The sequence below is a fragment of the Talpa occidentalis genome, unplaced genomic scaffold (genome assembly GCF_014898055.3).
Source record: "Talpa occidentalis isolate TD23 unplaced genomic scaffold, MPIMG_talOcc4v2.1 talOcc4.16, whole genome shotgun sequence".
In the NCBI taxonomy this organism is placed as follows: Eukaryota; Metazoa; Chordata; class Mammalia; order Eulipotyphla; family Talpidae; genus Talpa; species Talpa occidentalis.
In genome coordinates, this window is record NW_023601653.1 from 51,354,329 (window position 1) to 51,370,939 (window position 16,611).

General features: G+C 41.7%; 1 protein-coding gene across 4 annotated transcripts in view; it reads right to left on the minus strand.

Annotated features, from left to right (window-relative positions):
• Window positions 1-651: 651 nt before the first annotated feature.
• The window catches only part of RASSF8 (Ras association domain family member 8), a 116,364-nt gene continuing 100,404 nt past the window's right edge, over window positions 652-16,611 (minus strand). For 2 of the 4 annotated variants that reach the window (XM_037514203.2, XM_037514202.2), the window contains exons 4-5: window positions 14,237-14,381; window positions 652-960 (exon numbers count right to left, since the gene is read on the minus strand). In XM_037514203.2, the coding sequence (XP_037370100.1) occupies window positions 776-960; window positions 14,237-14,381 (330 nt within the window). In that variant the 3' untranslated portion in view covers window positions 652-775. Of the gene's footprint in view, window positions 961-9,579; window positions 13,660-14,236; window positions 14,382-16,611 lie in introns of those variants that run through there. The other 2 variants (XM_037514205.1, XM_037514204.2) reach the window with 2 other exon arrangements.

Genomic DNA, 16,611 nt, shown 5'->3' on the forward strand with positions numbered 1-16,611 from the left:
GCCATGTGGGACCCTAGCCAGTGGCCGGGGATCGAACCAGCGCTGCAAAGGCTGCGGGCAGCTTTGCAGCCCAGCACTCAACCACTGCGCCACCAGGGGAGGCCCAAGAAAGAGATTTTTCTTTTGGGTGGCAATGTCTTTGGTGCTATTTAGACATTATCTGCTTAACATCAAAATGCCTTCCATCTACTAGGTACTTAGTAACACTTAATATTATAATTACTGAAATAATGATTAACATGTGCTTTTGGCAGCCCTGTATTTACATCCACACCATATAAGAATACTCAACTTTTAGAAAATTATTAATCAGAATAAAATTTTCTTTGCTGGCCTAGTGATTTCTCATTACTAATCATTCTCTTCTGTGCGAGTGGCCAGGGGAATAATCGGGAGAGAAGAGAGAGAGATGAAAAGGACGGGGGCCCCCGATAGTCTTGGCTTTCAAACTTGTGAGGTCCAAGGGTAGACCATTTTTATAACATACTTTTACTCCTTTACTACTCTGAAAGAAAATCAATAGAAAATGGTCTACATTGCACATTAAGAAAAATGCCAGCACTGTACTATAAAGGAGAAATAAAAGGAAAGACATATATAGAAGAATGAAAATACACAGCTGTTGCTGCACTAGAAACCACAAGGAGGGGGCCAGATGCTTCCATTGATAATGACTGTGTTGGAATTTAAGAGATGTAGGAAAGTGCCTAGGTTGCCTCTTTGTTTCATATTTGACATTTTGAATAAAGACTGAAAGATCTATCTACATGTACACTTAGCTCCTCCAGGAATCAAGAGCGCTGAATGTACACTTGAACAGCGTGTCCTGTTGGTCACGGAGTCCCACAAGGTGAGATGCTGTTGGGGACGCATCTTCATGATAAACAACTGGCAGGCTTCTAAATGAAACAGCTTGTTTCCCTTGATTTTTCAGTAGTATTCCCAAAGCGTTCAATTTTACTAAAAGCATGATAAAAAATAATTTTGTCAATTATACAGAAATTAGACTTACGCCCTAGGCTCAAAATTTTACAAAAGCTTCTTACCTACACATTAAAGACAGGGCAGTCAAAAGTGTGGGAGATCTGGAAAAAAGCCTTTTCACTGTTTGGGGCTGCTCTGCACCCCCATGGACTGGCATGTTGGACTCACCTCTATGTTAAATGGAAGTAACTCCTCTAATCATAGACCACCAAACATCCCTGCAACTTTCCCGATACCCACATTGGATAAAACTGCCCCATGGCAGTTGCTGGAGGTCTGTGATAAGCTGGGAACTTTTGTATTTTGCTTCCTTTTTGCTAGTCTTTATGAAAAAGTCCTGCCTCTTAACAGGACTTAGCTGAAAATCTTAGCAAACTTGCTAAGAGTTTGGAATTCACAACAGCAGTTCTTAGCTTTCTGGTTCATGAAACTTTCAATCCACTGTTTATCAAATTTTTATTTGGAAAATCCAGTTGAAACAACTGCACACAATACTACAAGCTAAGTTTGAGCTACCTCATCTATAGGGCAGTGGATGATTATCTTTCTGCTACTGAATAATTTTCCTCGTTTTGGTAAACAGAGCCACCTTTGCAAATTATTTCCTTTAAAATATGGACTAGTCGATTCTTGTTTGTTTTTAGGACATTGCAATCCTTTAAGAATTCAAGCTAAGTGAGTGGATTTTCAGTTTCCCTTTTAAATCTGAGCATTTTCATAAGTTACAGAATTGTTATAGCTAAGTAGCCTCAACCATACAACATGTTCCCTTTGATCAAATCCGTAGTAGGTAAAAATGAGCAATCACTACTATACTGTACAGAGTAACTCAGTTTTTAAATGAGCTTTCCAGATTCTGTTATATTGTCAACTTTAGAAATGAGTTAGACTGCAAACGATAAAGTATGTTCATTGCTTTTTCTTTTTGGCCAAGAAATAACCTTAAGTCCTTGGCCCACCTTCTTTCAAAGGTAGTTCAGCCAAGCAAATTAATATAAAGACAAACAGCAAACTTAGATGGTGAGTCTTTGTTTTCTGGGGATCCCCTGCAGCTTTGGAGTGTTGCAAGGTTGCTGGACGGTGGCTGCTGCCCCCTAGTGTAAAACTTGTTGCTACTGCAGACATTGATGGTCCATGCTTGGGAAATAAATGTGTTATGTTTAAATGATACAGATAATTGAGAACTGTTTGGTATAGATCCAATATAGACCTGGCTAGTCATGTATCTGGTGTCTCTACATGGAAGCTTTCCAACAATAGAAGATCCTGTGGATTTTGCTTCCTTTTTGCTAGTCTTTATGAAGAAGTCCTGCTCTTAATAGCAAAATCATTATATAATTGAGACTTAAGTCCAATACGCACGCCTGTAAGAGACAAAATGAGTCTTAGAATCATGTAGTCCAAGCCCAGCCTCAAGTCTGCATATATAACTCTCTTATTTTATGGACAAAGAAGCCAGGGTAGTCATCTAAGAATTGAGGTCGTTGGCCACATATCCACTGGTGCAGCCATACATTATGAAAGATCACATGCCTCTCCATAGATTCTTTGTCCACATCAGGGTTTGTAGATTCAGTATATACTTGAAGTCCACTTTGGGATGGAGCAGGAATAATTAGTAGATAGGAGCACATGAACTTCTAAACATAGGAATGTTTTTTCTTACCCTTGGTTTTACAAGGTCCAGGGTGCCTACGTTTATATTCATAGCATCTAACAGAACGTCTGACACATAGTAAGTGCTCAATAAATGCTTTTGTTGTTGGATGCTAAAGATTATTACTCTTGATGCTGGATACCAAACACTCTACAGAGTGAAGATAACTCTAAATTATAATTGGAAAGGGGACAGTGAAAGAAAACCATTTGTTTTGAAATGTAAAAATATAATCACGAAGTCTGTGCCCTTGTTTTTCCTGAAGGATTTATATATAACATCACTGAACTGTTGGAGAGACTATAGCAAATGTAGCGCAACAGACTCAGAAATATAACCATCCAAAGGCACAAAAGACAAGTTAGGCAATAAAATTAATTTATACGACTTTTTATACTAAGCAATAAATGTGAACAGAGAAGGGTGACACAGGAGACTAATTTTTAGACCTGAAGAAGTCTTAGGAAATCATCTTGGCCAACCCTGTACTTTTACGGAAGATCAAATGGAAGTCCAGAGGAATGAAATCGTTTTTCAGGGTCACATAGTAAAGACCATAAAATAGCCTAGAGCCTTTGTTTCTCACTACAACTTGTTCTGTTCTTTAGGTGTTTTCTCTTCACTAGGGAAGAGTCAAATAAAATATGGGACTTGAAGTGAAGCCCCTGAGCAAAAGGTAAATGAGAAGGCAATTAGCTTTATATGTCAAGGGGCTGTGGAGATAAACTAAAATCAGAACATTCATATTCTTTTTTTTTCTTTACATTTTATTTATTTATTTATTTTTTAAAATAATAAATTTTATTTTTATATTCCCCCATACAATTGCAAACGCCCCATTCTGACCCCAATCCCTCCCCTCCCGCCCCCCACATTCATATTCTTATCAGGACTTCCCTCCAAGTGTGCGTGTTCCAGGCACCAGAATTTCTCAGTGTAGACAGTAATGTTTTTTGTGAAATTTAGGAGCATGAAAACAAATCCCTAATTTTAAAGGAACGGGGTAATTCCTGGTGATAGTTTTGGATACCAGAGCCAAGACCAAGTCCTCCTGTAGAGGGCATCAGATGACCAGGCAGGAGCGGGTGGTGGGCACTGCAGTACCGTCCCTGGGAGCAAGACCCTCTGTAATTTTGTGGGACAGACGGGAGACTGCCAGGCAACAGTGCAGAAGGGGGGCCCACCACTGGCCTTAGCTGTGTGCTTTCTCTTTCTACCCGCTTGTTGTGCTGCAGGTTGGTTAGGAGAAAGTTAGGCTTTTTTAAATCATATAAATGGTCCACTAGAGGTTGAGGAATGTCATTGGAAATGCTTTTTCTCTGAGTTGTAATAAATAGGAAAAAGCAAGTAAAAGAACTTTGGGCCATTGAGACTGGGAATTTGTCCTGATGACATTATAATGTGGAGCGCTATAGTAATTTCCACTTGGGCAAACGTGTTTATTTTGCTTATTTTCGAGACATAAAGCCTAATGGCATTTTGAAGAAGGAACTCTGTAAGCTGGAGCTGTGCGCCTAAGAGAGGGAGGTAAGCAGATATAGCAGATGGAGGGAAACTGCTGAGCCATGTGGCTCCGGGCAAGAGGGAGGGAAGGGCGGCAGGGGCACATGGGCTGTGGAAGTGGACCTGGAACTTGGCATGGGTGGACAAAGGGCTGACCTCAGTTTATGTAACCCCTTAAGTGTATCTAGGACAGAGATGGGATTGCTGCATTTGGAATGAGAGATGATCCTGAATTGAGAGCATCAGAGAAACACAAACACTGTGTTTCTATCTTGAGTGTCTGTGTCCTGGAGCCTGAGATGCAGCTGAAGGCACGTGAGCAGTGAGAGAGGTCAGTGTGTATGTCTCTTAAATGAGCATAGGCCATGGGCCCATAGGTTAGCACCTAGAAACAGGCATACTTCTCTCCAGTGGGAGCCAACTGCATATTCAGACAGGGGCTGTACACTGGCCACCAAGCAGAGGAAAGAAAGGCAGGTGAGAAGTGCCTGCTTTCTTCTCCCCGCCTCCCCCAGCACTCAAGCTAAAGCCCAGAGATGAGTGCAGGGTGGACAGGCCGCAGAGCCAGGGAGAACGGACCCCTGTTTTTGTCTCTCACTTGTTAGTGATTTTAACTTGATTAACGAGCTCTTGTTTTCACATGCAAGATGAAATTCATTCATTCCTATTTTCATTCCTTTAATATCTTCTGAGTACACATCTTGCGCCAGGACCTGGGAGACTTAGAGGGGTAATAAGCAGACATGGCTCCTATCTTTGTGACAGGAAGGATATTAGCGTACAACAGGATATTTTAAGTACAGCTGTAAAGCAATCTTTTTGTACCTGGTTTTGCACTCTAGCCATAGAATTTTCCATTCCAGTCCACCTAGGGGCTTCCATAGGTTAGATCATACCTATGCTCAGGGTGGGGAGAGCTGTCACAGGGACTGACTCGTGTTTTGGTGGGAAGAGAGGATCTGGACAGCGAGCAGGACTAATTATAGATGCCTTCCCCTGCAGCTCATCACTGCGCCACCAACATCGCCACATTTTTAAGTCAGTCCATCTTGGGTCTCTGTGTTCTGAAGGCCTGGCTCTCCATTGTCTTCCTGCAGAAGCCCAAGGTCCTGCACAATGTGGCCGCTTCTCCTGTCAGTTCCTTCTCCTAGCCTGACTTAGTGAGTTCTGCTCAGCCACCCACCACCCTAGGGTCTCTCTGGGGAGTCTTTACATAGTGCCTGGTGAAACCTCCCTAGCGGTCTCTGGCCTCCTTACAGATCTCTTCCATAAAGACTCTGACTTTGGTCTGGAGCGGGCAGATGGCTTGTTTCTAAGATCTCGAATGGAAAAAAAAACCCACATCTTCAGGTTACAAAGCTGCACTGCATCTGGAGGGGATGTCTAGAAATATAGAGCATCCCTTTCACCACCAGGTTGGGTGGGAGAGAGTCTATTCATAGGACATTTTACTTATGAATTTAATTTTAATTTGGGAAGGGTTAAGGGTAATTCAATTCAGGTTTTAAATACTTTAAAAATACCTTTCAAATATTATCTCCCTTTATTAGGTTTGAGAAGATTGATGGAATGAACAATGGGGAGAAGGGCACAGACTCACAGCCAGACAGGCCTGCACAGTGTAAGACAGTTGCCTGGAAACAAAAAACTGGACACCTCAGGTCTTTCAGGTTCCAGCCACCTCCTCCAGGTCTTTATCCCACGGTGCCTTCTAAGAGAGGTGTTCTCAGACCTGTATAAAATTGCAGGTTTTCCCAACTTCTGGCTTTTTAAAGATTTATTTATTTATGCATACAAGAACTGGGGTACAGGCCAGAAGTGTGGGGGGTGAGAGGACTCACCAGAGACAGAGTGGGGAGCAGAACAGGCAGACTGACTGAAATACACTGCTGAGGGGAGCAATGGGAGAGACAGGAGAGGTCTGCTGTGCCATGTGGGTCAATGCCCTGGTGGGGGATCCAACTCGTGCTGCAGAGGCTGCGGATTGCTTCATAGTGCTGTGCTTACCCCCTTGCACCACCAGGGAGATCCCTTCTGGCTCTTTTTACTGCTCTTTACTACTTTATGTTTTTTCCGTAGTCAGTCAAAAATATTGTATACTTCTTTGTTCTGATGTCTTTCCTTTTAGAATAGCAGCTATACCTGGGTAAGGATTCTAGTCTTTTGTGTTCGGTTTCCAGCACTTAGTAGGCACTCAATAATGAGGACTGAGCCAAAGCTTACTGACTCTTCAGGAGATGGACCCAGCCCCTTCACTGGAGTCCTTCCTGGTCCTCCTTTCCCCTCATCACCCATGTGTTCCTGGAATCCCCCCGACAAAGTTCACCTTATTATTGATCCAGCATGAAGGCTCACATCTCCCTTCTGGGAGTCACCACTCTCAGAGTTAAGTATTCTGGTTTAAGATTCTACATGCATACTCTAGCTCAAGTACAAATGTAAATTAGTATTTCTCTGATGAAAGAAAATGTGAAAAAGATGGACTTTCAGCCAATGATCAGCTCAATGATTCAATAAAATGGTTCACAAAAATACTAACCAGACACCCACCCACCCGGTTTAGCTTCAGGCTTCTTAACCATGAGTGGAGTTCCTCAGCACTGACCTGGACTAATAACCAATGGAGCTGTGTGTTGGGTTCTGGCTGCCACATTCGAGAGAGATCTAGAGCGTGTTCAGGAGAGAAGAGGCTGGAAACTACACTCTTTGGAAGAATTGTGAATATTTACCCTGGGAATGAAAACATCAGGGGGCACAGCAGATGGCTTTAAATATGTAGCCATATTGATGAAAAATGTAGCCACTATCGAAGAAAAATTACTTCTGTGTAGTCTTAAATGAGAAATTACAAGGACATCTATTTGGGCTCAATTAAGGCAGACCTTTTTATTTTCAGTTTGTCGAGGTAGCCCAGGATGGTACAATCCAAGGGCTCCCATACAGGGCCGCTTTGGTGGGGGTGATGTGGAAGTGGGCCTTTGCGATGCTCGGAGTCGCTGCCTTGGAGCATGGGGTAGCTCCAAGCTCTCCCCATCCTATTTTTGTGTGCTACTTATTGCTACAGAGCACTTAAGCTCATTGTATTCTTTGCTTAAAACTCTGTGATTACCTCATACTTTAAAAATCATTGATTACTAAGTTTTCCTGTTTGCTTATTTGATTTTCATACTTCTAGCTGTTGCAGGAACATGGTCAAGGTTGGGCTTACAGAGGAGTTGATGTCCAGCCTCCTCACTTCCTTTTATTCCGGACCATGGTCAGGCCTTTCTATCATTCTGGACACACTCTCACAGCAGATGGATGAACCGGGCTGAGAGCCCACAAACATGATGCTGGGAAAAAGTGCTCCAATGTCCCGGATGAAGAGAAGGTTCATCCAAGGTTATAGCTAAGGCTGCCAAGGGCATTTCCCCATGTCCATGCCATCCTCCCAGGCCAGGCTGCAGGGCGCACTGCAGGTGGGAGGTGGTGGATGGTGGGTGTTGAAGACCAAGCTCTTAATGCATATTCTACCCACGAAGTGTATATCCTCAATCCTGGATAATCTTATACCCCAGCAGAGTCCTCATGATCACTCAGGATGTAGACCCACCTGCAGCTCTGTTCCCACTGGTCTTCACTGTGATGAGCTCTCTAGCACCTACAGTTTTGGTTCTTCTCAGCTCTCTCTCTCTCTTTTTTTTTAAAGATTTATTTTATTTATACAAGAACCAGGGTACAGGCCAGATGAGCGGGAGGGTGAGAGGATTCACCAGAGATAGAGCAGGGAACAGGCAGAAGGACCGAAATACACTGCTGAGGGGAGCAGCGGGCGAGACAGGAGAGGTCTGCTCGCCATGCGGGTTGCAGCAAGGCCTGTGGGGATCGAACCAGCGCTGCAGAGGCTGCGGACAGCTTCACAGCGCTGTGCTCAACTGCCTGTGCCACCAGGGAGGCCCTGCTCTCACCTCTTAAACACCAGGTCCTTTTACTGCTCTCCACCTGGGATGTCTGCAGCCACTTTGTTGCTCCTCTTCTCCTGGCACAAAGCTCCCAGTTACCCTCTCAGTTCTGGTCTCTGGCACCTCAGGCCTGCTCACCTGCACATCTCTGAAGCGATCTTTCCTTGCCTCTCATCAGACCCCTTCTCCAGATAGTCCTCCACAGGGCCAGCCAGAAGGGCCTTCCCAGTGCACTAATCTGACCGTTTCGTTTACATCCTAAACTCTCCTCCACAGTTCTCAGGATCAAGTCCAAACTTCTCGTCAAGGCAACCAAGGTCCTTTCCGACCTGAGGCCTATCAACATTCTCTCTTAGCCACCCCAGCCCTCTGCATCTCCACCTTCTAGTGGCACCAGAGGCCTCCCAATGGGTCCCTTCTCTAGGGGCTGCGGAGGGCTGCGCTGGGGTAAAGCCTCCTGGTGTCTCCAGCCATGCAACTCTTTCTCCTTTCGTGGCGTTGGTTACACTGGGACCCCCTTAGGGTGCAAAGCAAATCCTACCAATGTCGGGCTGGTGTCCCCAACAGCAGCAGTGCACACTGAAGGACTGCAGAAGGCGATGGCGGTCAGCGTGCTCCTCCTGTTCTGAAAGCCGTCCCCAGGGGACGTGGAGTGGGCCAGAGGAGGAGGGTCAGGTGTACAGGGGTTTACTCTCGATCTGCCGTTAACAAGACTTATGACTTCAGAGGAGGACAGGATAAGTAAAAAAATCTCCTAAACAAGGAAATAGGATGACTTACATGCTGACATTTTTTTCTCATTTAAGCTTTGGTTCTATAGTAGCATGCTCCATGTATAATTTCTTGATCAACAGCTAACTCCTACTGATAAGAACATAAAAATTCCAATTTTTGTACTTCTATGTTACTTTTCTATTAAAAAATGGTTAAAAGGCAGAAGGTGGGCACTATAAAGCCTATGTAGCTTTATCATGGGATGCAGGGAAGTTCCAGAAGGTCTTGATTCAAATGCTGTGTGACTGGAGCTCTGTGGGGGCGAGAGTGGGGGGCAAAGCTGTTCTCCCATAAAATTACATAGTTATGTAAACAACTTGCAAATTAATAAAATTTGAGAAAAACAAATAAATGTCCCATGAGTTCCTTATTATTGTGGGACTTGGGACAAGTTCCCAGATGGCTGAGAGGCTCTTCTTTGCCCTGTCACTAGGCCGCCAAGGAGTTGTTACCTTCTTCCTCTAACAGCTTCCAGGAGATCTGGGGATACAGGGCTTCATTTAAAAATAATGTTTTTGGTACTTTTTAAACAAAAGGGTATATCAGTTTCTTAATTCACTTTCTACCCCAGATGCTTCTTAAGTTATAACATTACTCTTATAAAGATGTTATTCTATGTCACTGATGTGCAGACCTACTCTCTTTGGCATCTTTTAAAGGAAATACAATATTTTACAATATTAAACATATAACAAACAAACCAGCAATTGTAATGCCCCAATGAATCCTGAAAATTTATTATTTGGGAGAATATCAGATATTAATCATTTGTTTTACAGCTCATGATAATAATCAAAAAGTATACATTTGAAATGAAAGTCAAAAGAATAATTACATATAATACAGATTACAGACATTTTATTTGTACATAAGCAAAGCAGTACTAAAAGCAGACTTATATTCACAATTAGTAATGGTGGCAATTTTCTGTTTAAAGCTGCAGCAACTCAAATCCTCCTAGGGTCAATAAAGAAAAACATTGAGAAATACATTTAGGGCTATCACCATGTCTGGCTGTAAACCTATTTTTAATCTTTCCCCTCCCCATATATATATGTATATATTTTATTGCCTTTATATTTCTGCTGGTTTAATATAATTAGTATACTAAATAGTTATCTGCATTTATTTGGTTTCTAAAAATATATAAAATGCATTGGAATAGAGCTCCTGCAGCTTTCAAGCAGTCACTGTCCTGGCATTGAAAGCTTGTTCTGAGAATGTAAAGCAGCAATACAGAATAAATAGTGATTGTTTTGTCTTCTCCACACAGCTGATGGCCTTCACCCAAACTTAAAAAAAAAAAAAAATACTGTAGCAAACAGTATAAACATGCAACTTAAAAAATGGACGTAATATTAAAGTAATACCCATGAGCTGAACTTTAACACAATACAGACTTATCAACTACAACTCTGGGTAGAAGAGGGATATGAACACAGCATTGTTATTTACATGTAAATTAAGGCCCAATTGTTCAAAGGCAATGCAGGGAACTGCCCCTCAGCTGATGCCCTTTGCACACCTGAAATCAAGAGTTTCTGCCTTTTCCATATTATTTCTTCAATCCATTCTCTAACTTGGAAAGATGTTCACAGAAATGGCTTTAAATGAAGTCTCTCTTCTGTAAAGACCATTTTGCTCTTATTCACAAAGAAAATTTCTTTTAATGCAGGAACAAATTTCACTTATGCTCTGGAAGCAAGGACTAATTTGTTCTTTGTATACACGGTTAAAATTCCCATTTCACACCACAATTTCTCCATTTTCACTGTTTCAGTTTTGTTTTAGCTCAAGTTTATCACTGATTGGAACTACAGGAATTGGTGATTAGATCAGAGGTGCCTGCTGGCCTTGAGTGGATAACTCTTTTGTATCAACCAAGTGCATCAAGACAACACTCAAATGCTACAAACCCAAATTATCTCATAAGAATAACAGAAGGACTAAGGCAGCCCCTAAGGGGCCATTCTCTGAGGATGACAGACATTCCAAGGGACAAATGCACCTATGCCTTGTCAAATGATTTTCCAATGTGTTTAATACCTATAGAAAACTGCAATAAAACTTTTGGTGTAATAGTTTTTTTTAAAAAAGCTTGTGATCTAATTTGATATTTAGAACCTGAATTGTCCCTGTAGACGCAAAATTTTATACTTGGTATTTTTTGTATACCATTTCCCACTCCCTGCTCTGAAATGTATCCAAAGATGTGGCACTTAGTCTAATTCATTTGTATTTATAAAAGATAAAAATGACCAGGAAGAGACTATCTTTAAGATGTTCTAGGGAAGTGAGTTTTTCTTGTTTTAAAAAAAGACTTAGAAAATATTTCTTAGAGATGTGCTTTCAGAATAGGACTGACTAAAAAGGCCAGCTGCTCGATGTTTTCACTAGATTCACACTTAGATCCCCCACCCTCCCTACCTGTAACGAGGTCCATGAAGATGGTCTGGCAGCTTGAGGACTTGGGCGAAGCTGTCAGAGAGGTTTACTGGGCTGCTGCTTGGAAACCAAGGCTCCTGCTGGCGGGAAGGGCGCTGCCAGGCTCTCTCTGAAGTCACTAGGTTAATGCTGATAGTACTTGACCACTATTAAGTTGGCTACTGACTTTGTGTTTTTTATGACATACCAAAGCATCATTGCAATTTACAAGTGCAAAGTTTAATATACCTTCAGTTCAACAGTTTGATTTTTAAATAGGACTATGTTAAATTTATAAAAATGTTTTTCTTTGTGAATAAGATCTCAATTTCTCTGAACAACAGTAAGAAAATGACTCAGTAGAGGATGGAATCCTTTAAAAATAAGGCATATACTGGACATACATAAGTCATTGTCACAAAATCTACAAATTATTTTGACGTAAATTTTCCTCATTTTAAATCTAGTATGTACATATGAAATAACTATTATAAATTGAGAGCAAAAGCGTGTATGTTGTGGTTATCTAGGTAATTTCTCAAGTTATTCACAAAATGGTATAATGGCAAGGTCAACTTGTTAACTCCAAGAACCCAAAGAAAACAATATCTTTAGCTGAGGTCAGCCATTTAGCTGCACTAGGAAAGGCAACTCTGCATTATTACTTTCAGTTCTCTAGAAGCTCCTATGTATTTTCATAACCATTCTTAAATTTTTTCATTGGAAATCTAAATATAGCAGCATTCTCAGCATTCATTAAACCAAAAATAAGTCAAATGTGTTAAAACATTCAAAAATGCCCTCATGCATAAGATGTAACATGTCTTTTTATTGTTACCATGGCATTAATATACTAATCCATTTTAACTTTGTTGCATGTAAATAATACAGAGAATGTATTTTCCTCAGAATTAAGCTACTTTCAATTTCAGAGTATAAGTCTCAATCATATTGTACCAAAGTTTGATCAGAGGGAATGTAAAAATGGTGAAGAGGTAACTGACCACATCTCTCCAGTGAGTCTTAAAGCCACTACTGATGGGAGGGAGACTGACTCATTTTTGGTTTGATAAATAATACACACACACACACACACAAATGGAGGTTAATGTACTGTGAAAGTCAAGTTTGAAAATAAAAACATACGTTGAACTGAACTTTATTTTCTTGGGAAAGTACCTAACTCCAATCTGCTTTCACTAAGTGAATGGGGAAATGGTAATAGTCCATACTGTACAGAGTGGCTGATGAATGGACAAGAGTTTACCCGTGGGTGTGCATACTGGCGGGTCACACTTAGGAAGTGTGTTATTTTAAGCTGAGTTGCTGAGCGTCACCTTCCTGAAGCAGATGGACCAGGTCCTTGGTTATCTCTAATTTATGTATCCTCTGATAATTCTGAGGAGTCATGAGAGTAAAATGATAAGGCAGGGCAGAAATAAGACATATAATGTATCAGGAAATCCCCAGGCCTGTGTGGACAGATATTCAAGAATTATGGTTTTGTTCAAAAGTGTCTGAAGCACTGCCAGTATTTTAAGTGTATAGTTTACCTCACAAAAATGTATCTGTTCTGGTATGTGGTCATTCATATACTGGAAATACTGTAAAGAAAAGATTAAACTCTAAATTAAATAGAAAACCTGAATTATGTCACCTAAATCAGTCATGGTGAGGACAGGTTCACAAAATAAATGCAAGTGGGTTCTTCGGGCAGTGGGTGGGGGTGGGGGTGGGGGGGAGAACCCTACAACACCTGTGCAGTTGCAAATCAGCATCGTGGGGACGAAGTCTGGAACATGTGTCACCACACATGAGGTGATGTGCTTGCATCACAGGATGAGTGTTAATAAAAAACAGAACACATGAACATTCACACATTAATGGATTACATGGAATAAATTAAACTAAGCCAGTCACATATCTCTCTTCACTCTGAAGTCACGGGTTTATTTGTGTGCACACACAGGATAGACTGCTCTCCTGAGTGCTCTCGACATGCTACAGACATAAATGAAGGCTTTGCATTACAGCTGCTGGACAAAAGCGTCAACACTGTCGATGTGCGCAAACACAGTTTCTTTGTTCTTTAGCCTCAGTGCACAGGGTAGGGCTCCGGGTGGTGTGCAATTTAGGACAGAAAAAGATACTGTGGCCTGTGAAATAGATCCTTTGTTCATCATTGGCACTAGTCAAAGAGGGAACATTACTGTCCCTGGAACCATTCTGGGTCTCTCCCCTGAAGACAGATACGTCATACATATATGCCTTCGGGGTTAAAACCAGATGAGAAGGGGTTCTGGAGAACACGGAGGTTACTGGGGAGCTGCCGAGATGAGCCGGGCCGCTTCAGGGACCCAGACTGGAATGGAGACTCTAAACAGGAAAACAGGGAGTCACTCAGTGTACTCATCGACTCGGAGCACTCAGCATTATGAGAGTCTGGAACATCCCTCCAAACCCCCGAGAACAAAGTGGAAAAACTGCAATCCCTTGGGGTGTTGGGGCCCCTCACTTGACAGAAGTTTGCAGTGATTTGAACAGTTAATGATGTTTTTCAAAGGATGAACACTTTGCTTCTCCTTCTTGAATGTTCAGACCGTATGCATACATTGACGAAGTGCCTTAACTACAGCACCAATTACTAATAAAGACTTTGCGGGGAGGAACAGAGAAGACACTACTCAAGTGAAAAGACTACAAATGACTCATACAGATCTCAGGAAAAAACCTGACAGAGAAGCAGTTTAAAAGGAGGGCAATGCAATTTGGTGAATACATGCTCATCTAAATAAATAACTGAAATACTGATTTTCCCCCAGAAAGGGAAGTACATTAAAATGTCTTCTAAGTGGCCCAAGAATTAGCTTTGAATGGTACTCTGAAAGCCGACAGTGTATTCAAAGTTAACCAGTGAGGATTAAGTAAAACAGCACATTTCTCAGCATCTTACCCCTTTCTATGTCTGCGTGTGAGGCCTCTACTTCAATGGGCTCCGCTGGCAAAACGGTCACTTTTGTCCCTGTCTGCTGGATAAACTGTTGGAGGTTGACTTGCCGCAGCTCTTTAGTCAACTGCTCCAGTTCTTGTTCTTTGTCCTAGATGGAAGTTACATTTTTTTTAATTGGAGTAGTCACTACTGGCCAGCTAAAGAGATCCCGGTGAGGGGCCATCTGCTACAAGGGTGGAACGTGGGTTCCTTTCATTCACAGGGGCACAGTCACCAAAGCTGGTTCCCATTGTGGCAATGGGCTAATGCGGTCACTTTCAGTCTGTGGCAGGGACCAACAAATAAGCAAATAAAGGCCAACAGCTTCTTTACTCTGTTCTCCCAAATGTAATGTGTCACTCTGCTAGGAATACACTACACACCTGATGAAACGAACACAACTGTCATCAATCAATCACCCATCCCAAGGTTTATGGCAATTTTGCAAACTACTCATAGTTAAATTTTCCTTTTATTCACACCATAACTGACTGCAAACAGTCATCTGATCTGTGGGATTCAGAATTCTTGTTTTTTGGTAAACTGTTCATAAAGTTTTCAAGGGATCATTTATATTGTAGTATGAGGAAGGCAAAATGCCCACAAGAGTTGAACAGTGGGGCTTTAATTTATTTTTAAATAAATTCTATTGATTTTTGCCATCGATTTACAGTATGATGCATATTTCACACTGTGTGTGTGTGTCTGTGTGAGTGTGTGTGTGAGAGAGAGGGGGAGAGAGAGAGAGCGCGAGCGAGAGCAAGAGTCTCACCTATACCCCCACCGGTTTCTAGTGCCTTCTCACTCTCAGGCTGATGTCATCCTCTCTCCTTCCCTCCTCCCAACCGCCCTGTCCCCTTGGTAACCCACTACACTCCATTTCCTCCTGGGCACCACAGAGTCTGAGAGATATTTTGTGGTGATTTGTTAGTGTCTTTTGCTTTGTTTCTTTATTCCACATGAGTGAAATCATGTGGTGCTTGTCTTTCTCCCTCTGATCCCCTTCAGTCCCATCCATACCACAAACCAAAAGTTCAACATTTTCAAAAGTTACTCAGTATTCCCTTGAGTATACAGACCATAGCTACGTTACCCACTCAGTGGGTGTTTAGGTGGTTTCCATGATTTAGCTATTGTGAATAATGCTGCTATGAACATAGGGATACATCAATCTCTTCAAATTAGTGTTTTCATGTTCTTGGGATAAATTCCCAAGAGCGGTATTGCTGGGTCACGTGGCATTCACTATGAAGTTTTTAAATCTCTGACAAAGAGAGGTCTGAGAACTGAAGAGCGCTGAAGAAAGGAGAGCGAGATTGGATAACCAGAAAGCTCCAAAAGCAAGTGGCACTCAATTATGTAAATGACTTTTCTTCTCTTTCTCTCCGTACTGCACTATAAGAAAAGAGCAAATTCCCTCTCAGGCTGCTGTCTGAGGATTTGGTGGGGACAAGACAATAGAAAGTATGGGTTGTTTTCTCTATTTTGAGTATAGAGTGTACTTGGAGACAGGTTAGTAGTTTGATTATTGGACCCTTTTTGATGGGCTATGGGATTTACTAATAATGTGGTCATAAATCATATTCCTTTAAGGAATATCACAGGAAACTATTTCCAATTACATCCTTGTGTCAAAATGAATCTAAATAGTAAAATGCTGACAAATCAGAGGTTAACAACCTTCTGCTACATTAGAAGTGCCTTTTCAAAATGTGGGTAGTAGTAGTATTGCTTAATACAGTTGTTGCTTGAGAAAGGAAATTATGTCAGGTCTTCTGGAAACCTTGACTGTCTGTACCCATGGGACACTGTGCTGAGGCACTGTTTGGAGATCTTGTTACAGTGTAGATTCTGAATTTCTAACAAGTGTGCCATGAAGCTGAGTGGATGGGTGAGTAACGAACTTCTAAACCAGCACTGTCCAGGAGAACTTTCTCTGATGGTGTAAGTATTCAATAAAGCAGCTGGTATACATATTTGCAATTCAGCACTTGAAAAATGGCCAAGTCTAACTAAAATCAGAATTTTTAATTATTTTAAAACAGCCTCAGTGTTATTTAATTTTAGCTAATTTAAACTTAAGTAGTTATATCACATCAGTTCCTTCTTGTCTTGTCTGTTGGAGACAGACACCTCTGTTCCACACTCCTAACAAAACATCACTGCACTGTCCTTTCAAGAACTGGTATCAAAGAAATACAAGTTGAGAAATTCCCGTGTTCTTAGACTACAGAGAGGGGTCACAGCTAAGCAGGACGTCTCCTCAGGAAGGAAGATGGGGCTGACAACCAGTGACAGATACGAAGGCAACTAGGAGTGCTCCCTGCTGAAATGACCCT